Source organism: Dromiciops gliroides, chromosome 4 (genome assembly GCF_019393635.1).
Source record: "Dromiciops gliroides isolate mDroGli1 chromosome 4, mDroGli1.pri, whole genome shotgun sequence".
Lineage (NCBI taxonomy): Eukaryota > Metazoa > Chordata > Mammalia > Microbiotheria > Microbiotheriidae > Dromiciops > Dromiciops gliroides.
The window spans coordinates 494,497,418-494,520,144 of NC_057864.1; the positions used below are offsets into that span (position 1 = coordinate 494,497,418).

The 22,727-nt window shown below is 51.7% G+C and overlaps 3 protein-coding genes across 11 annotated transcripts in view; 2 read left to right on the forward strand and 1 right to left on the reverse strand.

Annotated features, from left to right (window-relative positions):
- The window catches only part of C4H21orf58 (chromosome 4 C21orf58 homolog), a 25,140-nt gene extending 15,545 nt beyond the window's left edge, over nucleotides 1–9,595 (forward strand). The window contains exons 10-15 of the mRNA XM_044003663.1: nucleotides 7,059–7,106; nucleotides 7,435–7,873; nucleotides 7,994–8,112; nucleotides 8,283–8,629; nucleotides 9,043–9,313; nucleotides 9,480–9,595. The gene's annotated coding sequence lies outside the window, so the exon portion shown is untranslated. The remainder of the gene's footprint in view (nucleotides 1–7,058; nucleotides 7,107–7,434; nucleotides 7,874–7,993; nucleotides 8,113–8,282; nucleotides 8,630–9,042; nucleotides 9,314–9,479) is intronic.
- On the reverse strand, nucleotides 9,408–20,342 carry YBEY (ybeY metalloendoribonuclease). 5 transcript variants are annotated; one of them, XR_006356447.1, is made up of 6 exons: nucleotides 20,215–20,342; nucleotides 17,926–18,160; nucleotides 15,597–15,728; nucleotides 14,056–14,124; nucleotides 12,971–13,237; nucleotides 9,408–9,538 (listed from the first exon to the last, which is right to left on the reverse strand). XR_006356447.1 is itself a non-coding variant. In XM_044005536.1 (5 exons), exons 2-5 carry the CDS (start codon nucleotides 18,133–18,135, stop codon nucleotides 13,148–13,150), a joined length of 501 nt encoding a protein of 166 aa, XP_043861471.1. In that variant the 5' UTR covers nucleotides 18,136–18,160; nucleotides 20,215–20,342; the 3' UTR covers nucleotides 11,091–13,147. The 5 variants fall into 5 exon arrangements, 2 of the variants coding, with proteins under 2 accessions (XP_043861471.1, XP_043861472.1); XR_006356446.1 differs by lacking the exon at nucleotides 9,408–9,538 and adding an exon at nucleotides 11,091–12,264; XM_044005536.1 differs by lacking the exon at nucleotides 9,408–9,538 and having other exon boundaries at nucleotides 11,091–13,237.
- A 147-nt stretch (nucleotides 20,343–20,489) lies between these two features.
- Nucleotides 20,490–22,727, forward strand: part of LOC122754214 (minichromosome maintenance complex component 3 associated protein) — a 37,197-nt gene continuing 34,959 nt past the window's right edge. Inside the window, exons 1-2 of one of the 5 annotated variants that reach the window (XM_044002426.1) lie at nucleotides 20,490–20,629; nucleotides 22,622–22,708. The gene's annotated coding sequence lies outside the window, so the exon portion shown is untranslated. Of the gene's footprint in view, nucleotides 20,630–20,730; nucleotides 20,893–20,959; nucleotides 21,101–22,621; nucleotides 22,709–22,727 lie in introns of those variants that run through there. The other 4 variants (XM_044002427.1, XM_044002428.1, XM_044002425.1 and 1 more) reach the window with 4 other exon arrangements.

Below are 22,727 nucleotides of genomic sequence, written 5' to 3' on the forward strand. Positions count from 1 at the left end.
GGCACAACACAAGGTCTGCAACAGTGGAGCAGAAAAGGAATGGGCAGCTGTCAGAGACTTGGCGTATGGGACTGCATTTACTTTTCTGCATCAGAACACTAACAAACATCAAGACTGGTTGGATGAAAATGATGGGGAAATTCAGGAGCTGCTGAATGAAAAACGAGAACTCCACAGGGTTTACCAGCAGGATAGAACACAACATTTAACTTCATCAAAAATAAAGTGCAGGGCGGGGCAGCTAGGTGGTGCAGTGGATAAAGCACCGGCCTTGGATTCAGGAGTACCCGAGTTCAAATCCGGCCTCAGACACTTCACACTTACTAGCTGTGTGACCCTGGGCAAGTCACTTAACCCCCATTGCCCTGCAAAAACAAAAATAAAGTGCAAGTGAAGCTTAGAAAGATGCAGGATTTTTGGCTCAGTAAGAAGGCAGATGAAATTCAGTTTTACACTGAGAGTAACAATCCAAAGCACTCTTATGATGCCCTGAAGGCTATTTATGGGCCAAAGACCCATGTTGCACCTCAGCTACTCAGTGGTGATCAAGCCATAACTTCAAGAGAGACCCCAGGAGCAGAACAGAGGTCTGTACACAATGTTCATCAATCTGACCAAGGCCTTTGATACCATCTACCAGTCATGAGACCTTGTGGAAAATATGGCAGAACTTGGTTGCCGGGAGAAGTTCATCAATATTGTATGTCATTTCCATATCAGCATGCTCACCCAGGATAATGGATGATGGACAGAGCTCTTTTGCACTTTCCAGTCACCAATGAAGTGAAGCAGGGCTGTGTGTTTGCTCTCATGCTTTTTAGCCTGATGTTCTTGGATGCCTTCAGTGAGGATGAAAACGGCATCAAGTCAGCTACTGCACTGATGGTGAATTATTTAATTTGAAAAGGCTGCAAGCCAGAACTAAAGTGGAGGGACAGTTAGTGTGCGACATTTTGTTCACAGATAATGACAGTCAGTGCAGCCTCTGAGGCGAAGATACAACAGAGTTCTGGGTCGAGTCTCTGCTTCTCATGCTAATTTTGGCCTACAGACACCAAGAAGAACAGGTTCTCCACCCGCCAGCACCACACCATTCATGCATGGAACCAATGGTTACAGCAAGTGAAGGCTGTGGATATAAGTTCACTTACTTTTCCAGGGATGTCCACATAGATGATGGATCTGATGTCCTCTGGAGGGACACCAACCAAATGGAACAGGCTTTACCCTCAAGAAGCTAACGTTCAGGGGCGGCTAGGTGGCACAGTGGATAAAGAACTGGCCCTGGATTCAGGAGGACCTGAGTTCAAATCCGGCATCAGACACTTGACATTTACTAGCTGTGTGACCCTGGGCAAGTCACTTAACCCCCATTGCCCCGCCAAAAAAAAAGAAGAAGAAGAAGAAGAAGAAAAAGATACTAGCTGCGTGACCCTGGGCAAATCACTTAACCCCAATTGCCTCACCAAAAAAACCCCCAAAAACCAGAAGCTAACGTTCAGCTGGCTCAGGTACTCAATCAATCATCAAACAATTATTTATTTCTTTATTAAACTAATTTTTTCTAATTTTCTTCTTTTAAATGACATATTTTATTTTCACATGAACACTTACCTTCTCCCCCCCACTCCTGTCTTCCTCATTTAGAAAACAAAAAGAATTGATCTCCTGTTACAAACATATATAGTCAAGCAAAACTAATTCCCACATTGACCATGTCCAAAAAAAAGCACTTCGGTCTGCATTTATCTGGAGCCAGTAGAGGCAGGTAGCAGGTTTCATCAAGAGTCCTCTGGAATTGTGATTGGTCATTATGTTGACCAGAATTCTGAAATCGTTCGGTTGTCTGTCTTTATCATATTGTTTTTATTCTATCACTTAGTCTTCTGGTTCTGTGCATTTCAGTTTGCATTAGTTCATGCACATCGTCTGATGTTTTTCTGAAACCATCTTCTTTATCCTTTCTTATGGTAGCCCATTGCATTCATACACCATAAGTTGTTCAACCATTTCCCAATTGACAGGCTTCTCTTTGCTTTCCAATTCTTCACCATGACAAAGCTCTATTACAATGTTTGCTTGTAGGGATCCTGGTCTTCTTTCTTTGATCTCTTTGGGTATAGCTCTCATAACAGTATTGCTGGGTCAAAGGGTGTTTGCACAGCTGAATAGCTTTTGGGACATTGTTCCAAATTGCTTTCCCTAATGGCTGGAGCAGTTCACAGCTTCACCAACAATGCATTAATGTACCCGTTTTCTAATAGCCTCTTTAGCATTTGTCATGCTTCCTTTTTGTCAGCTTTTCCAGTCTGATAGATGTGGAGCTTCTAGTCCATACCTTAGAGCTCATACCTTAGGGTCATTTTTATTTTCATTTCTCTACTTATTCGAGATTCGGAGCACTTTTTCATGTGGCTATTGATGGCTTGGAGTTCTTCCTCTAGAAACTGCTCTTAACAAGCTTCATTTGTTAAGAGAGTGCTTCCTACTGTGGATAAAAATCATAACAGTAACTAACATTTATATAACACCTATTGAATGCCATGTACCATGCTCATGCTCAGCACTTCACAATTTTTATCTCATTTGAGCTAGATGCAGGGAAGAGAAAAACGAGCCCTCCACATGCTTACGTTCTTCATTGTTGTTGTCTCCAAATTCCCAGACTTCCACCAGGGAGAGACACTTGGGGAAGATGTGGAGGGGAGGGTCTTCGAGTGGCAGCCAGTGAGTGGCACCTTAGGAGTGAGTGTCTGGGACACTCAGTTGGGCAAGAGGAGAAGGGCTACCTTCTGAACTTGGCTTTATTTCCTTCTTTTCTTTGAATTGTGTGGGCCAAATTTAATATATGGAGAGTTAATTGGGTGACTCACTGAAATATTGGGGTCCCAGAAATAATGAGGGACCTTTAGGTTCAAACATCCCTCCCCTCCGAACTGCCCTTTTAGATATTTCTCCCAGGTCAATAAGAAAGGAGCCTTACAGCTTCTTTTCCACAAAAGGATCAGATTTTATTACTTGGGAATTAAACAACAAAGGTGAAATTAATAAAAATCAAAGATAAGGAAATAGGGAAAAAGAAATACAGATAAATTCTCCTAACTCTAACCTAAGTCTATACAATCTCAGCTCATTTCCAATTAAGTTAATTCAAAGGAATGCAGGGCTTTTGTGTTCACTCACCACACCTGGGACATCTGCTAGTTTCTGGCACCACCAGGGAAAACCGAGGAGAGAGAGTGGGAGAGAGAAAGCGTTCAGGAAGCGACTCAGCCTCCCCTTGGGGAGCGTACAATCCTCCTCCTAAAGGGGAGGTCCTTCAAAAACTGCCTATGGAGAGGTAGCATACGTAACTTCAGGGTGGGCCAGGTGTGGCCCCTTCCAAATGAGTCAGCTAAACTCCAATAATTTTTACCACAGAGTGTTGGGTGAGTGTCTTTGTCCTCTGAGGGAGGCAAGAGGGGGCAGTATGCCTTATTTTATGAGTGGAAGCTTTATCCAGCTATGGAGATGTTTTCTTGAGTTGTCAGAGTCATTTAAGAGATGAACAAGCTCACTCTGCAAAAGTGAATGTGACAGGGGTGGCTAGGTGGTGCAGTGGATAGAGCACCGGCCCTGGAGTCAGGAGTACCTGAGTTCAAATCAGGCCTCAAACACTTAACACTTACTAGCTGTGTGACCCTGGGCAAGTCACTTAACCCCATTTGCCTCACACCAAAAAAAAAAAAAAGTGAATATGACGGAAGGGACAGTGACCTCTGGACAGGGAGTGGATGGGGGGAATGTGTCAAGGATCTGAGTAGGTGAAGTCCTGGCGGGGGGGGGGGGGGTCTGGAGGCTCCAGCTATTCAATGAGCATATGAATAATGGCACTTCTCTTTTTTCTTTTTCTTTAATTTTTAAATTTTATTTTTAATAATGGCATCTCTCACTGTGTAGGTCAAAGTCTGAAGCTGCCATGAACTTGAGAAGGTTAAGTGGGAGCACCGAGTCATAACTGATGTCCCTGGAGAAGGGAACCTGTGCACAGCAGTGATGAGTGATGGCCTTACATCTATTAGGTCTGGCTGCAAAGCTTGGGGGTGGCCGTCAGGAGAAACATGCGTCCTGATACACATAGGAGAATAAAAAGTGACCAGACGTGAATCTGTAATGCTCAGTCCTTTGTGGTTTGTTTCCAAACCAGTTGTGCAAGTCTCATTTGGCCCGTCTTTCCTCCTTTTCTTCTTGGTGTTTTTTTCAGGTTTTGCTGCAATGTTTTGGGTTGTTATTATTATTATTGTCATTTCTAATGCACTCATTTCCCCGGCCCACTGGGGAGGCTGGCAGTCAGTCAGACAGACAGACACACACACACACACACACACACACACACACACACACACACACACACACACACACAGGATGGACAGGCAGGTGAGACTGTAACCTAGGCTTTCAGATTAAGTCAGTTACAGGTGAGCGGGGGAGTGTGAAGGGAGGGGAAATAAACACTGAGGTCCAGTGGAATCCCCACCCAACTGCCCATTCTGGCAGAGCTAATTTCTGAGCTCAGGTCCCTTGTGACCAAGGTCCCTTGCCTCTGTGCCAAGCTGCCCCTAAAATCCCACGAAACCAGAGCAGAAGCTGGAGCGTGTGTCTTTGTCCAAGAAGTCCTGTTAGCAGGTTGTTGGTCAGGGTCATGTGCAAAATCAATGGAAAAGGCCAAGTCTGCCAAACATGCACATTTCCAGGGCATTAACTGAAAACTGAGGGGGCTCACTGATGGGAAAGGAGGAGCAAATGAGGGCAGATGAATGCAGTGGAGTACTAGCGTGCTCTCAGAAATGATGACCCAGCGGGTTTCAGAGAAGCCTGGGGAGCCTTGGACGGACTGATGCAAGGGGAAGGAGCAAAACCAGGAGAATGTTCAGAGGGTGATGTCATCAGGACAGATGATTTTGTAAGACTTGAGAGCTCTCTCTGGTCAGTGAAATGACCAGCCAAGCACCAGTATCTGGCCAATGCACGGATGTATTGTCCTGCCTGCCTCCTGTTAGAGGAGATGTTTCAGGCCACAGATGTCTGGGTACATCCAGTGGAGGAATTTGTTACGTTTGACTTTGCACGGTGTCACGGAAGGGTTCTTTCTTTTTCTTTCTTTCTTTCTTTTTTTTTTGTTGAGGCAATTGGGTTAAGTGACTTGTCCAGGGTTACACAGCTAAGTAAGTATTAAGTGTCTGAGGCCGGATTTGAATTCAGGTCCTCCTGAATCCAGGGCAGGTGCTCTATCCACTGCGCCACCTAGCTGCCCCTCCTTTCTTTTTTTAATGGAGGGAGGGGGTGGAAGAAATAATTTAATTGAAAAAGAGAGTATTACTCTAGAAACACCAATAGAAGACTGTGACTCAATCAAGGTTGTTTTACAAAGAGAGTCTAGATGGGCATCCTACAAGTCACAGATCTGAATGGGACCAAGGGGCAGCCCTGTGGAGCCCCCTCCTTGAGGAAGCTGAGCTGGAGAGGTCAGACGGTGACTTAGCTGCACCCACACAGTATGGGCTCAATATAGATGCGAAAAGAGGCAGCTTCTGCAGCCCCAAAAGATCACAGATGCAGAGCAGGGGCCATGACCTGCGCTTGCCACCATCCCTGGCCTTATTCTTATCCACCTGTGTCAGGGACACACCATCCATGATTCTCTGGAACCCCCAGAGGGGCCAGAGACTCAACAAAGAAATCACAAGGTGACTTTTTGTGTGGAAACAGGCGAAGGGAGCCCTGCTAGGGTCCGGGCTAGAGGGAGCTCCTTTCTAGGCTGAGGCCTGCCCGCTGCCTCGGTGCTTTGGCACTGCGTACATATACCACCTCCATGGGCGGATGCACTAGAGAATGGGGCGTGCAGCAAGAGGAGATGATTTAGGATGGGGACCAGGACACCTGGAGCCGACACCTCCCAACGCATCGTACTGGACGAGTCTGGTCTCTTCACTGAAGAAATCTGTAAAGTGCCCCAGACTCTTAGAACAGAGGCGGAAGCACCTCCTGAAAGAAATCCCCAAATGAACACTTCCTGGCGCATCATGCCAGCAGCCAGAAAGAAAGGAGCCAGAGGCAGGATCACTGTCCTTGTTGCTTGTCCTTTGTTCTCCAAGAGGACATGACATACGTCATGACTTGAGCTGCTTTGGATTTAAGTGAGAAAGGGTTCAGTGGACCAGATAGATTATCAGGATGATTGGAGATGGCCCTCAATGTTTAAGGTCATTGGGGCTAAGTGACTTGCCCAGGGTCACACAGCTAGTAAGTGTCTGAGGTGAGATTTGAACTCAGGTTCACCCAACTTCAGAGCCAGTGTTCTATCCACTGCAGCACCTAGCTGCCCCTAGTCAGGATCACACAGGCAGCCACCAAGTTAGTGGTCAACAAACATTTCTTGGGGTCTAAGTCCTGGGGATACGAATGGAGAAAAAGTCGACAGTCCCTGCCCTCAGGGAGCTTGATGGATGGGGTGGGAAAAGAAAAGAGTCTGAGTGGCACCACCAGGGGAGAAGTGGGGAGATGCTTGAGCTGAGCTCTTCAATGGAAGCTCAGGGCTCACCGCCATGCGGGGGGTGGTGTTCTTGGCAAAGATACTGGAGGGTTTGCCATTTCCTTTTCCAGCTCATTTTCGGGTGAAGTGACTTGTCCAGGGTCACACAGCCGGGAAGTGTCAGAGGCTGATCTGAACAGAGCTTGCTGGCTGATCAGATCTTCCCAATAACGAGCTTCTCACCAGAGCTGTATACACACTCTGGAGGTTACAAAACCCAACATAAAATAGTCCACAAATGTTGGTTAAGCCCCTCTATGTGCCAGGGGACACAGATAGGAAAAAGCCAGTTTCTGCCCTCAAGGAGTTTACAACGGAATGGTGCGGGTGGAGAGGAGAGGGACTCAAATCCCCAAAGAACCTCCCCTTAAATGGAGACTTTGTGGCCCCGCCCCCAATCCGAGGAGGCCGAAGCTGATTGGTTCTTACCAGATGATGCGATTTCCCCAATGATGAGTGCTTACGCGCACCCCACCCCCCAACCTAGGTTCAGTGAATACAGCCAAATGGGCAACGAGGCGAAGTCTGGAGAAAGGTAAATGGGGTTCTAACATGGCGGGATGGGCCAGGGGTTCCCGCTGAGCCCGGGGGTCATCCCGGCTCATGGAGGGAGTCTGATCACACAAAACCCGGGGAAGGCATTGAATAGGTGCGTGGGTGGGGGGAGCAAAAGGGAGGTTTGGGGGGGCATTCCCCAAATCAGGGTACACAAAGAGGGGTGGGTGTGGGGACTTGTACCTGACCCTCATCTGGTCACAGGAAGGAAGGACACGCACGTGCACGGAACTGGGTAAAGAAATACATTTCACTCAGCAGGGAAATAGGGAAAGGGGGATGAAGGACAAGCCGAGGACTCTTTACAGCTCTTCCTAGGGCGGCATCAACCGGGGAAGGGATGAACACGTGGTGGCGTACGGATGTCGTGGAACATTTGTGCTGAGAGGCGATGACGGAGGCTTTCAGAGGAACTTGGATGAACAGAGGCAGGGGGAGGCGAGCAGATGCAGTTTGCATAAAGACGACGAGTCAGGCAATTGTGGAAGACTTGGGAATGCTGACGGGGTGATGATTCTTCGAGATTCCAGAGGACCAATGATGGAACGTGCTCCTGGCCTTCTAGTAGAAGTGAAGGACTCAAACTGGGAAATGACACACACACGTGTGTGCATGGATTGTCTTCTGGACGCATCCAATGTAGAACTTGGTTTTGTTTGGCAGTCTACGTTCTATTTTTCTTTTCTCGATTTGGGGGAAGAGGGAGTTGAAGTGGGAGGGAAAAGGGTAGATTTTGTGTGACCCTGGGTAAGTCACTTAACCTTCATTGCCCGGCAAAAAAAGGCCACCCGATCTCCTGACCCCCTCAAATGGGGTGAATGCCAGTGCTGAACCTTCTGCCTGTCTTTGCCTATTGTGTTTCTGCAGAAGCCGTGAGCAGTGATGGCCAGATTCCCGTCTATTTTTATAAGGATCATTTAAATGGGTTTGTTTGCCCGACTTCACGGAAACAAGCCAGACTGCGAACACAGGCAGACTTCTGGATGGTGAGGACGTTCGGGTCTCTGACAAAACAACTATCCTAACACAGATCAGGTCAGCCCTATGGATGGAGGCCTGACAGCCCCTGCAAAGCCGACTTGTTACCTCCCCGTGGAGTGGAGAAAGTGTGGAATCCCAAGGAGCTAACTTTCTTTTATCTTCCTGTATTTCTCAGGACGACAGAGTTTTAGGTGGAAAGCATTTATTCAGATGGTCCAACCCCACTGGTAACAAGGTGGCCGTCCAGCATCTGCTTGGGGGTGGGCAGCCCCTTGTTAGGAAGCTTTTCTCACACTTCCAGAATGCATCACTCCCGTCGAGGTTTCTCTTTGTCACCCCCTGGATGGGTTTTGGCTAAAAAGGGTTTGGTCTGGGTTTCCAGGTCAGCCAGGGAATGCCCTCTGCCCCTGCCCAGCAGAGCCAACAAGGCCATCAGTAGGCCCTGTCCTGCTGACATCTGCAATAAGAAAGGCCTCCCAGAGCACCTACTGACCAGCATTCAGGTAGAGAAGGAAGCAGGAAGTGAGTACTTGGCAAATCCGCCAGAGCCAGGCTTGACCCTGGAAGCATGTGAAGCCCGCAGAGTTTACTTTCTCCAGGGAGAATGCCTGGAATCTGGCAGGGGGTTGGGCTGAGCTCGGAAGGGACTGAGATGTGAGGGAGAAACGGCCTGGGCAGGAAAGGTAGGGAGAGTGGGCGGTGAGGTGGCTCTTGGGCCTCAAGTGCAGAGTGCCCAAGAGTGGCTGTCACCCGCTTGAGGGAGGAGCCTGGATCAGCTTGTCCCTGAGTGGGGAGGGGGGAGCGGCTGCAGAGGCAGGACCCAGAGGAAGGGGTTCATGGGGCCCGGGTTGGGTTGTCGCCTCTGGGGTCCTTTGTGCCCCCTGCCCAGAGTTTATTCTGGTAAGTCCCTAAATAGAGCTCGTCTGTTTTGACAGACATGGGCCAAGCAATTCATCATCATCCGGCAGCCAGTCTATCGTGGCCTGGCCTCGCTGTGGCTCTCCAGAGGCTCCGTTTGGGAACGTCTACGTGGGAGGACTGCCATTCAGCCCCCGACCCCTTCACTTGCAGGTCTGAGGACCAGCTGTGCTTCTGGCTGCACAAAGACCCCCACTGCCTGGCTGTTTCCCTTCCTCCCCCCACCCAAATCCTGTGTCTCGGTCCATTGTGGTGGTGATGCGGTTCTCTGTGCTGGCCAGGATGCAGGTAGGGACGTGGCTCTCCCTCCAGAGTCCCCTGAGTGGGCAGGTCTGCAGGTTCTGTGAGCCCTCGGGGGGGGGGGGGGGAGAACCTCCTGGGTCTCTTTAAAAAGGGCCTTCACTGTGGTGGTTCTGGGCCTGGTCATCAGCTCCTTCTTGTTCTTCCACTGCAGGCACTTGGTACTGTCCTGGATCGCGAGTGCCCACCCAGGGCATGACATTTCAATGGCTTCTGGAGAAGCAAACAGGAGGGCATTTATTTTTTTAAATTAATAAAGTATTTTATTTTTTTTTCCATTACATGTAAAGATAGTTCTCAACTTTTGTTTATACAAGCTTTACAATTTTAGATTTTTCTCCCTCCCTCCCCCCTCCCCTAGACAGCAGGTAATCTGATATAGGTTTATATATATATATATATATATATATATATATATATATATATATATATATACACACACACACACACATAATAACATTAAACATATTTCTGTATTAGTCATGTTATAAGAGAAAAAATCAGAGCAATGATGAAAAACCTCAAAATAGAAAAAAACAACAGCACCCAAAACAAAAGAAATAGTATGGTTCAATCAGCATCTATACTCCACAGTTCTTTCTTTCTTTCTTTTTCTTGGATTTGGAGATCCTCTTCTATCATGAGTTCCCTGGAACTCTTCTGTACCATTGCATTGGTGAGAAGGATATAGTCCATCACAGTAGGTCAACACTCAGTGTTGATGATACTGTGTACAATGTTCTTCTGGTTCTGCTCATCTCACTCATCATCAGCTCACGTAAGACCCTCCAGGTTTCTCTGAACTCCTCCTGCTCATCGTTTCTTACAGCACAATAGTATTCCATTGTATTCATATACCACAACTTGTCCAGCCATTCCCCAATGGATGGGCACCCCCTCAACTTCCAATTCCTTGCCACCACGTAAAGAGCAGCTATAAATATTTTTGTACATGTGGGTCCCTTTCCCCTTTCCATGATCTCTTTGGGAAAAAGACCCAAAAGTGGTATTGCTGGGTCAAAGGGTATGCACAGCTTTATCGCCCTTTGGGCATAATTCCAAATTGCTCTCCAGAATGGTTGGGTCAGTTCACAGCTCCACCAACAATGCATGAGTGTTCCAATTTTCCCACAGCTTCTCCAACATTTATTATTTTCCTTTTTTGTCATTTTAGCCAATCTGATAGGTGTCAGGTGGTACCTCAGAGTTGTTTTTATTTGCATCTCTCTAATCATTAGAGATTTAGAGCATTTTTTCATATGGGGATAGATAGCTTTGGTTTCTTCATCAGAAAACTGCCTGTTCATATCCTTTGACCATTTCTCAATTGGGGAATGACTTGGGTTCTTATAAATTTGATTTACTTCCCTATATATTTTAGAGATGAGACCTTTATCAGAAGTGCTGGCCTCAAAAATTGTTTCCCAGCTTTCTGCCTCCCTTCTAATTTTGGATGCATTGCTTCTGTTTGTACAAAAATTTTTTAATTTAATGTCATCAAAATCATCCATTTTGCATTTTATAATATACTCTATCTCGTTTGGTCATAAACTGTTTTCCTTTCCAAAGATCTGATAAGTAGACTATTCCTTTCTCTCCTAATTTACCTATGGTATCACCTCTCATGTCTAAATCATGTATCCATTTTGACCTTATTTTAGTATAAGGTGTAAGATGTTGGTCTAAGCCTAATTTCTGCCATACTATCTTCCAGTTTTCCCAGCAGTTTTTGTCAAATACTGAGTTCCTATCCCAGAAGCTGGAGTCTTTGGGTTTATCAAACACTACATTACTAGTGTCATTGACTACTGCATTTCCTGAGCCTAGCCTATTCCATTGATCTACCACCCTATTAGGAGGGCGTTTATAAAGCACTTTGCACAGTGCTCGACACACATGCTCAAGGGTCTTTTTGTCTGATCTTCACATAACTGGTGTGGTTCCTTTTGGCAAAGAGGCAGGGTTCAAATGAGGGAAACTTGGCTCCCCTAACATCGATACTGCTCATCAGCCCCCAGCCCAAAGGCCCTCAGTGAAGGTCTGAATTCTACTCATTCCTCTCTCTGGCCCGAGGTAGTCAGTCCACTCTGTAAACAAACATAGGAAGTGTAGTACGTGTTCTGCTGTGTTAGGGGCTTGTAGCTAAGCCGGGTAGCAAAGCAACGGGGGAGTCCAATCTAGGACTGGGAGGCCCCGTGAAAGGGGCCTCAGGTTTTGTCTCAGCCTCTGCCCTCCCACTTGCTCTGGTATCGAGGTGCCCAACACAGCCATCCTCAGCTCCCAGTGCTGGGGCTGCCCATCCTGTCCCCGACACCACAATGGCCTTGTCCCAGGATCTTCGTGCCAAGCTCCCTCTTGCTCATTTGTGTCTCCTGCCCCCAACAGGCCCCCAACAGGAAGACACGGCCTCAGTGGAGAAGGCTGACCCTTCTCTGTTGAAAAGACTGAAACACTTAGAAAAACTAATTCAAACCACCAAGGAGGAAGATGAGATTTACAAGTTCCACTTGTCCACCCTGAGAGACCTGGGGGACCTCTGATTTCAGGAAAAACAAGGCTCGAGTTAGACGGGTTTTAAGAAATGTGTGAAAATCTTTACTGCTGTGTTACCCCTTCTCCAAACTGTTTCATCTAATTGAGAGATCTTCCCATTAGTGGGAAGACTAGCTGCCCCTAATCAATGTCCGAGTGGCTGTGACAGAACAAGGGCAGGTTTACACGTACAGGGCTCCTTGTGCCACCACAGCAGGCTTCACCCGGTCATTTCACAAGCGCGTTCTCTCTGTGGCCTAGAGCTACGGAAGGCAATAACTCTTTTACAGATGCCCAGGGCCCTATGAGACCCTGGAATTTACTTTCCTGAAACAAATCCCTGATGCCATCTTGCTTCTGGGTCCTTAGTCCTGGGCAGAAGCGGCAGCACTCAGAACTATTCTGTCCTGTGGAAACAGAAGGTTCTGTTCAGTGGCTGCTGCTGGAGGAATTCTCCCGCAGTCATGGTCAGTGGGCCCTGACCTTGATGACCAGCGGGTCTGCGGCTGGGCCATCGAGTCTGGAGGAGGCGTGACAAGTTGGGCATAGGCAGAGCTCCTCCCAGCCCTGGCCAACTCGCTCTGAAGGCAAAGACACATGGGAGAGAATGTCCCGAGAAATGTCCTTGCCTATCTCAGGGGCTTCCCTCGAAGGCCGAGGACAAGAAGATTCCCTGACGGTCTCGGGGTAGACACACATCAATCCCAACACGTCCCTCACCCCTGGACAGGCAGTGGGGAACACTGCCTAGCCAGGAGCTTTCTGTGAACCCCAGAAAACTCCTTGGAGCAGAGGCTGTAGCACCCCAGGTCTTACATCCCTACCCCCTTGCCTTTTACTGGGAAAAGGTATAAGGGTGGACTGGACCCCATGCAGGGGGGGGGGGGGAGGGGGGTGCCCAGTGTCCTCAGGGGTCTGGCCCTCCTGGACAAAGCGCAGCAGGGCATGCGACAAGATCTGGGTCTCCCCGTTACAACGTACACTCCCAGGAGAGTGAGAGCTTCCCTTTGCCTCCAAGCCCTTGGGGGCCGCCCTGTGTGGACACTGGACCCAGGACTGCCCTCGGGGCATCCTAGCTGTTGGGACTCCTCGAGCAGGGGCCCTTCTCCTCACCATGAGGGGGCTGCTGCCCAGGCCACAGTTGCTGTGGGGGGCTTCCCTCCACTTCTCTCATGTCCTTCCTTGGCTAGGCCTGCCATCTCTCTCTTCCCTTCTGCCCATCACGGTCCGAGTTCCAGGCTAAGCCAGTTTCTTCTGGGGGAGGGCAGCCACCACACATCTGTGAAGGGCTTATCCAAAAAGGTTCTTGGTCAGTGGCTGGAGGCTGGTGCCAGCAACCTTGTTCAGTGCTTCAAGAGTGAGCTTTTCTTTCTGATACATCTAAGGAAGAGGAGGCAGGGAGGGTTAGGGACAGTCTGCCAGCGCAGCACATTTCTTTTTTTTTTAAAATTATTATTATTATTTTTGTGGAGCAATGGGGGTTAAGTGACTTGCCCAGGGTCACACAGCTAGTAAGTGTCAAGTGTCTGAGGCTGGATTTGAACTCAGGTCCTCCTGACTCCAGGGCAGGTGCTTTATCCACTGTGCCACCTAGCTGTCCCCCCTCAGCACATTTCTTGAATCATGCTATGGACAAAACTTTTGTATGAGGATGGCTAAAGCTGGCTCAATAGGTGGGCAGTGTCTCTAACAGACTCTGCATGAAGCACAGCCACGTGCAAAATGCCTGTCAGGGGAGTAGGAAAAGTGCCGCTTTCCCTGTGCCACCCTTGAGCTTACTGAAGTATCAGCACCTGCGATTTGATTTCAGACAGCGAATGTTTCACTGGAGAGAAAGAGTCTCCCCTGTGATGACCCCGAGTGATTCTATCCCCGGACTGAGTCCTCCGCATGTGGGATGATGCACAGACTCCCGCACGGCTGTCAGGCTGGCACAGAAAGAGGACCCAGAGAGGTGGGTGCCTCCTGCCCACTGACAGGTGCCAGCATTTTACGGAAGCTGTCTGGCTCCTCACATTGACAACAAATGCTGCTGATCCTCTCAGGGACCCTCACCACAGCCCTGGGAGGAAGCAGAGGCTCCTTCACCAAGAGGGGAAATGCTGTGCGGCCCGCAGAGAAGGGTGGACCTTCTAACTGGGCACTTTAGGGGTTGTGCCCAAGCTGCAGAACTGGGGGAACCAGACACCGTCACCCACCTCTTGCCATTCTGCTGCCGTGTGGTGCTTGTAACCAAGAAGATGGCAGAGTCCGTGAGCAGCCGTCACCTGCCAAATAAACAGATGCCTTCAGTGGGCCACATGTAGGCGGGTACAACCCCATCTGTGACACGTTAAGTTACAAGGAAGTCAGTTGGAAAGAGGCCCAGCCCTTTCCATGCTGGGCCGCACCAAGTGAGTCCCCCAGGATGAGCAGGCCTGGATGGATGGGGACTTGATGCTCCAGGAGCCCATGGGGGTTTGCTTGGCAGAGACACTGGAGGGGGCTCGGCCATCTCCTTCTCTGGCTCATTTGACAGATGATGAAACTGAGGCCAACAGGTTAAGTGACTTGCCCAGGGTCACATAGCTAGCAAGTGTCTGAGGCCAGATTTGAACTCATGAAGATGAGCCTTCCTGACTTTAGGCCGGGAACTCTATCCACTGTGCCACCTGGCTGCCCGTGACATTCTCTTTCCCCACAACCTTTTCTATGACCGCTAAGGGCACCAGCTCTCAGCATCACCTTTAGCGCCTCTCTCGTACTCACCACCCTAATCCTACCTCTTCCCAAGGCTCGCTTTTGCCTTCCCAGCATCTTGCCTTGACTTGCCTTCCTCTCCTTCCACCAGCCCCTCATTGCCTCACCTCCTAACTGGTCCCCCTGCCCCGCATTCCTCCATTTGGCTGCCAAATGGGCCTTCCCATAGCCCCGCTGTGAATTCCAGTGGCTCCTACTGACTCTGGGTCTGAGCCCCCGCTAGGTATGGACAAATGTGAGAATACTGTAAAATCTAGTCCAAATCCCTTTTGGAAACCCATCTCTCCTACTTGGGAAGTTTGGCAGGTCCTGAAGACATTTTGGAACCACTGAGAAAGAACAAAGAGTAATAGTAATGGGGAAGAGCCAAAATGGCAGAGAGAAGCCAGGAAGCTGCCCGAGCTCTTCCAAATTTCCCTCAGAAACAACATTAAATCAAACCTCTAAATGGATTCGAGCTCGAGAACCCACAAGAGGGAGTCAAACAATCTTCTGGCTTTAGGAAAGGTAAAAGGGGGATAGGTTCTCAGCCACAGCAGCTGCGGCCCCTCGGTCTGGGCTCAGAAGGCTGGTGGCACAGCAGGCCAGCTGTGAGGCTCCTGCCCCAATGAGAAGGTCATCTGCCAGCTGAGGTATCTGCTTCACAATAGGCACTACTAGGCTGGGCCACCCTAGTGCAGTGAACAAGCCACCACGAGCCGCTGAGGCCTCAGAGCAGAAAGCCACTGATCGGACCCCTGGCCCCAGCACAAGAAGCTTGGGACAGTGACCCTTGTGCCTCAAGGGCAGAGCTCAACTGTAAAAGTCACAAAATAGGCTAAAATAGGAGTAAGAAACAAAAAAGAGCCCTCCCCATAGAAAATCACCGTGGCAACAGGGAAGCCCGAAACACAAATACAGAAGAGGACGAGGTTGGCCACATGCCTATGTGTGAGGCCTTAAAGAGAAAGAACAGAGAGAAACACTTTAAAGGGTCAGGGCTAGATGCCTAGTACCGTACTGTCAGAACATCATAGTAGTCTTCGCCATTCTCTCGGCACTGGTGGAAGATGTGCTCTACTCCCAGGAAGAGATCTCCTAAGTTGAAATCGTCTGGGCATTCTGGTTGAGGCATGGCCCCTGCCCTCAGGTTCTGCCAAGGGAAAGATGCAAAGCCCAGGATGTCACCTCTTCCACACCAGGGTTTCCTTCCTCCCGAGGCTATGGGGCCACAAGCAGGTCACCTTCCCTCCTGGGAGGAGTCGGGGTGTGAGGGTCTGGGGGATCCCCTCCCCATTCAAATGTGTGCATGACCCTAGAATGGCCCTCCCTTTCTCCAGGCCTCAGTCAAGTGAAGGGGCTGGACATCTACTTTTTTTTTTCTTTTTCAGGGCAATGAGGGTTAAGTGACGTGTCCAGGATCACACAACTAGTAAGTGTCAAATATCTGAGGCCAGATTTGAACTCAGGTCCTCCTGAATCCAGGGCCCGTGCTTTATCCACTCCGCCTCCTAGCTGCCCCCTGGACATTCACTCTTAGGGTTCTTTCAATTCTTAACTCCTGCTCCCAGGACTGGGGTCCTCTAAGCTCACAGGACGCTTCTGAAAATGATTCCTCACAAAGCCAGGACTGTTACAAAGAGAGATGCTAGTGTTTCAACAACGTCCCAAGTCCTCGGGGAGTGTCGACCTATACTGTGGGGAGGAAAGTTTTCTGTCTGAGAGGGAGACCTGACTTACCAACAACCACTCAGGGCAAGCTCAAAGGCCTTCAGTTTTCCTTCCTAACTGCTTGGACCCAACCCTATCTGTGGAAGTGAGGTGAGGCACAAGCCAGAGCAGAGGCAGGGGACCCCAATAAGATGTGAAGAAAAGCTTTGCCAAGATGCTAGTGGAGAAGGAAGCCTGGCAGGTGTGTCCCCCACCCCTACGTGCCAAGCCTGAAGAAACTCCCCCAAGGTACGCTGATACCAATGCGCTGTTCTCCTACAGCCTGGAGCGGCTGTTGGTTCACAATCTGCCCCCACCTACTCTATTTTCCTTACCCTCCTTAACTCTCTGCCCTGTTCCTTTTTAAGCCTGCACATGTGGGGAGAAAAACTAGAGGCAAATCCCACAGAGGCAGCGAGGGTGACCGATAGGAAGCACTGAGTGTGCGAGGGGAGACCCTCCCATAGGCGGTCCTTTGGTTAAGGAATAAAGTGCAGAACCAAGACAGTGGAGGAAAGGTGGGGATGCCCCTGGGCTCTGCCAAACTCCCCTCCAAACAAATGAATTCTGGAGCAGCAACAGACACTAAAGCATGGGGTGAAGCGACATTCCAGCCCAAGGCAGCTTAGAAGATGGATGGGAAAGGTCACTTTGGGGTAGGAGGGGACTGCGGGTAAAGCAGTCATATTGTCCATGACTAGCTGTGACTGACTTGGCCATTCTCAGCAAGAGAAGGATCCAAAACAGTTCCAAAGGACTAAGGCTGAGGCGTGCTCTCCGCCTCCAGACTGGATGCAAATTGAAGCAGATTCTTTCTTTATTCTTATTGTTTTTGATTTTTTGTCCTGTGCTTTCTTTTACAACAGGACTAATGTGGAGATATGCTGTGACCGCACATGTGTCACCTATATCAAACTGCTGCCTTCTCAATGAGGGGGGAGAACAGGGGGAGAATATGGAACTCAAAATTTAGAAAATGTTGTAATTTGGGAAAAAAAAAAAGAAGAAAAAAGAAATCGACTGGGGCCTAAAAGGCTCCCTTCCCCTTGAAGCCTCTTTGTCCTGTCTTCTCAGAAGAGGAAACCACCTGGCATTCATTAGCATTGTGTAACCTGCTGCAGAGAACAGCTGGGAGTGACCACTAAAGGGCTCTGCCCCAGTCAAAGTCGCCTTCGACTCCCCCACCCCTCACTGTTAGTTCTGCTTTCTGGGGCCCAGGAGAAGAAGGCCAATTAATCCCCTCAAACAGTCAAAGACAACTCAGCGGATGGCCCCAAAGCCTTCTCTTCTCTAGGCTGAGCAGGCCCCATCATGTCCTCACAGGACCTGGTTCTGAGGTCCTCAGCATGCTGGCCTCCCACCTCTTGCTTGCTCTCCTTAAGACAGCCTGACCCTGCAGTGTGGCCCGAGGCCCTCCAACCTTGTGGAAGCGGCCTCAATCTTTGGGGAGATCCCAAAGGCACAGACCCGACTGCTTCGCTGCCATTATTAATCTTCTTTGAATGACAGTGAACAAAATCCCCAGGAGAAGCCGCCTGTTTTTGAAAATCTGGCCCCTGTGAGTGGAGACCTTCCCTGCAGGGTTGGAAGTGAGGCTCTGGAAGCTGGGCAGGCCCAGAGTGGTCACGAAGCTACTGTACCTCATGGAAAGGAAAGGAAAGCACGTCAGTTGGGCCCTGGTTCTGTCGGTAGGTTCTATTAAGGCGCTGAATGCCTTTGTTGTCCATGCAGATCACACCCAGGTCGAACTGCTGGATGCCCAGGACGTGCCTGAGGAGCTCGATCCTGGCCCGAAGCGGGACCCTCCGAATGGGGATGGAGCTCTGCAGGTTTCTGAGTATGAGGCTCATCTTGAGATGTAGGATGGAAGGAGACCTGTGATGGGAACACAAACATTAGCCAGGAGTAGCAGGAAACACAAGTCTCCTGGCAACACCCCTGACCATCACGGCAGCTGGGAAAGCTCAATGAGGTCTGGAGTTAGAGGTTCCCAGTCAGAAAGACACCGACTGACCATGTCCAGTGACCAAGGTCAAGGCCAGCTTGCTCTAAACCACCACAGCTCTGTCCACAAGGGGGCACAAACTGACAGAGACAAATACTGCTCCAATAGCTTAAAACAAAAACGCTTCATTCTTGGTGCCTTTTATCTGACATGGGTCATTTTCCATTCCTCCTCCTTGAAACTGGGCAAAACAGTGAAACAGAGCCGGGTGGTGCAGAACCCCTGCCCAGCAGCGCAGGCAGCTGCCTTCCTGCTGGCTCACACCAGAGCACAACCATCTTGTAGGGAGCTGGCCACTTCCACCATTGTGCTTTACTCTGTATGCATTCTTGGAAACCAACCCACGTTCCTCTGATTTCCTGTGCACATTCACTTCTTCCTGCCCTGGAGATTCTGCTGCAGGTCTCATGGACAGACCGACCATCTTTCTGTTGCTGCTTCCTTGCTCTCCCACAAAAGAGCCACCGTGACCGTCTGGGCACACGGAGCACTTGCTTCGGCAATGCTCTGCTCACGCATCAGTGCGCAGCCCCGCCAACGATGATTCTCTGCCCACTCGCCCGAATATGAAACCTCAGGGTTTTATTTTATATCATAAAAGCATTTTATTGTTTTCTAGTTACGTGTAGAGACAGTTTTCAACACTTGTTTTTATAAGATTTCTAGTTCCAAAATTTTCTCCCTCCCCCTTCCCCAAGACAGCAGGCAACTGGATATAGGTTATCTATGTACAAGGAAACCTCCGGGTCTTAAAAAGGGTGTATAGTAATTTGGAACTTTGCCCAAAGGGCTATAAAGCTGTGCATGGCCTTTGGGACAGCAGTACCACTAGGTCTGGATCCCAAAGAGATCATAAATATTTCTAGCTGCTCTTTTTGTGGTGGCAAAGAGTTGGAAATCAAAGGGATGCCCAGCCACGGGGAAGGGCTGGACAAGCTGCGCTCTATGATGCCTGAGGTAATGGGAAGCGAGCAGAACCAGGAGAACCTTGTGCAGTGACAGCCCAAGTGTCTGATGAAGAGCTGGGAATGACTTGACTATTCTCAGCAATGCAATGGTCCCAGACAATCCCAAAGGACTCATGAAGCAGCACGACAGTGACGGAAAGCAGACCGGAGCAGGCTGTTTCACTTTTTCTCTTGTTTGAGTTTTCTTGTACATAACCCGCACATGCGCAGCCTGTATCTGATGGCTCATCGCCTCAGGGAAGGGAGGGGGAGGGAACCCCGAACTATAAAGGAAAATGCTTATTCCTTACAAAAAGGGGCGTTGCCTGCCACCCTTAACTTGCAGCTGTTTCCAGTCTTTGCTGGAGCTTTTTCATCACAAGCGCATCCTCCAAGGCCGTCCCAGGACCCTTTGACAGGAGCAGGCGGGCGAGGGGACCCCTCGCTTCCGCTGGGCCGGGTTTGCTCCCAGAGCCCCCCCTTCCCTGGGTTCTCCAGCGGACGCGCCAGGAAGGCCCCGGGACGGTGTCTCCCCCTCGGACCCCCTGTTCCTGGAGGACGAGGACCATGTGACTTTTGTATCTGCGGGGCTGAGGGCAGGGCTCAGTATACAGCAGGCACTTAATAAGTGCTTGCTTCCCCCCCCCCCCTGTTTTCTCCCAGTTCCCCCCAGCTGCCCGGGCCTTCCCTGTAGACTGGGGGGGTCACCGCCTCCACTGGAACTCGGGAGGCCCAAGGGCAGGAGCCGGGTCTGGCCGGCACCGCGAGGACGAGGGGGGGGCAGGGGAGGGGGAGGGGGAGGAGGGCCGGGGAAGGGGCCGCCCGCCGCGACCGAGAGGACCCCGGGCACCCTACGAGAGCCGGGGGGGGGGAACCCTGGGTGCCCCCTCCCCTCTCTGAGCCTCCATTTTCTTCTCTATCAAGTCCTTCGGGTCCTTCGAGAAGCCCCTCCCCCAGCTGTGCCTCAGTTTACTCGCCTGTAACGGGAGGAGGGCTCCTCTCTAGCGGCCTTACAGGACTCCTCCCACAGCTCCGCTCCTTCCTGGGGCTCTGGGCTCCGGCACGCAGGCACGCAGGCACGCAGGCACGCAGGCACGCAGGCACGCAGGCACGCAGGCACGCAGGCACGCAGGCACGCAGGCACGCAGGCACGCAGGCACGCAGGCACGCAGGCACGCAGGCACGCAGCAAACACAAGGAGGGCGCACGCGCGAATCCGACTTCCGGTCACGCGACGGGGAGGGGAGAAAAGCTTCCGCGCGGGACCGGAAGCAGCTTCGGGTCCGTCTTTGTTTACGGCCCGCCGGGTCGGCTGCTCCTCGGTCTTTACTTCGCTGGGCTCGGACCCGGGGCCGACTGAACGCCCGGCAGGCCTCTTCGTGCTGCGAGTGGGTGAGTGCCAGCAGGGGTCAGAGGTCGGAGGGCGCTGAGGGAGGGGGAACCTCCGTGTCGCGTTGAGACGTCATCTCATGTCACTCCGCCCCTTCCTCCCGTCCCATCTCACAGACGGGGAAACTGAGGTAGCCTGAACGTGGAGCCGGCGCCGGCCCCGCGGTCACCGCCGCGGCCTCAGTTTCCCCGTCTGTAAAACGAGGCGGCCTCCCCCGAAGCGGCTTCAGCCCCAGGCCGGGGTCTCCTCGGAACTGGCTTTGCGGGTGAGGAAACCGAGGCCCGGGGCGGGGGCACCGCCCCCTCCCCTTCTCCCCCTCCCTCAGCCGGTACACAGTCGGGGCCTAATCAGTGCTCCTTCTGCTCCGGGGCCGGGCCGCTGGGCCTCCCCCCCAGGCCAGACCGAGGCTGCCCGGCGGGGGGCTGGGCCGGAAGCGCCGTTAGGGTCCCCGCTTTACAGATGGGGAAACCGAGGTAGGCGGGGGGGGGGGGGGGCTTGCTCAGGGACTCGAAGCAGGATTAGAACTCGGGCCTGGTCTCCTGTGTGCCTAAGCGGGGCCTAGGAACACGAGTGCCCCCTGTGTCCGTCCCTCCTTCTGGCGGAACGCCCCCTCCCCCCGGCTGGCATGGCGGGAGCCCCCCTAGGGCGGGGACCGTGCGATGTCGTAGGGATGGGGGGGGGGCGGGTTCAGAAAGTGGGTGTCACAGCCATCCCGCTGTGGGGGGGGCTGCCCTCCAGCCGGCTCAGCTGGGGCACCGCCCCGGGCTGCATCTCCCCCTATGGTGGGGCCTTGGGGAGGGCTGGGCGCTTTCTGCTCGGACCCCTCCCAGGCCTTGGAGTAAAAGGCCGGCCCTCCCCCTTCCCCTCCCCCTCCTCCTTCCTTCCTCCCCCTTCCTCCCTCTCCTCCTTCCTTCCTCTTCCCCCTTCCTCCTCCCCCTTCCTCCCTCTCCTCCTTCCTTCCCCCTCCCCCCTCCCCCTCCTCCTTCCTTCCTCCTCCCCCTTCCTCCCTCTCCTCCTTCCTTCCTCTTCCCCCTTCCTCCTCCCCCTTCCTCCCTCTCCTCCTTCCTTCCCCCTCCCCCCTCCCCCTCCTCCTTCCTTCCTCCTCCCCCTTCCTCCCTCTCCTCCTTCCTTCCCCTTCCCCCTTCCTCCTTCCCCTTCCCCCTTCCTCCTCCCCCTTCCTCCCTCTCCTCCTTCCTTCCCCTTCCCCCTTCCTCCTCCCCCTTCCTCCCTCTCCTCCTTCCTTCCCCCTCCCCCCTCCCTCTCCTCCTTCCTTCCCCCTCCCCCTTCCTCCCTCTCCTCCTTCCTTCCCCTCCCCCTTCCTCCACCCCCTTCCTCCCTCTCCTTCTCCCTCTCCTCCTTCCTTCCCCTCCCCCTTCCTCCCCCTCCCCCTTCCTCCTACCTCTCCTCCTTCCTTCCTCCTCTTCCTTCCCCCTCCCCCTTCCTTCCCCCTCTCCTTTCCTTCCCCCTCCCCCTTCCTTCCCCCTCCCCTTCCTTCCCCCTCCCCCTTCCTCCCCCTCCCCCTTCCTCCCCCTCCCTCTTCCTCCCCCTCCCCCTTCCTCCTCCCCCTCCCTGCTCCCCCTTCCTCCCTCTCCTCCTTCCTTCCCCCACTCTTCCTCCCAGTCCTTCCCCTCTTCCTTTGCTCCTCCTCACTCCAATCCAGACGTTGGACCTCCCACATCTGTGGCCTCCTGTCTCGGCCCCAGCTCCAGAAAGCTGCAGGCTGGGCATCGGAAGCCTCTTTTTAGGGGGAACCCGTGGAAGGCCAGGAGGGGCTGTGGGTGGCTCAGAACCTCGGTCCTGGCTCTGTTTGGCTCCGTTTTTCATGCCCTGGCACTTTGATACCTCATTGTGATTACGGGAAAAGGTTGTGGGGGGGGGGGGTTGTGACTAAATTATCAGCCCCTCCCTTTTGTTTTTTAAAAAGTAAGCATGCCTCTGGCTTTGAGTTTACTTCCGCCTACATTTGTAAGTTGATATTATTTCCTGTTTGTCAGTGTTGAACAACAGAGCACCAAGTGGCATGGGGGAATAGGGCGCTGATTGGGAGACAGGCAGCTCTGCCTCAGACTGTGTGACCTTGGGTAAGTCACTCACCCAGCT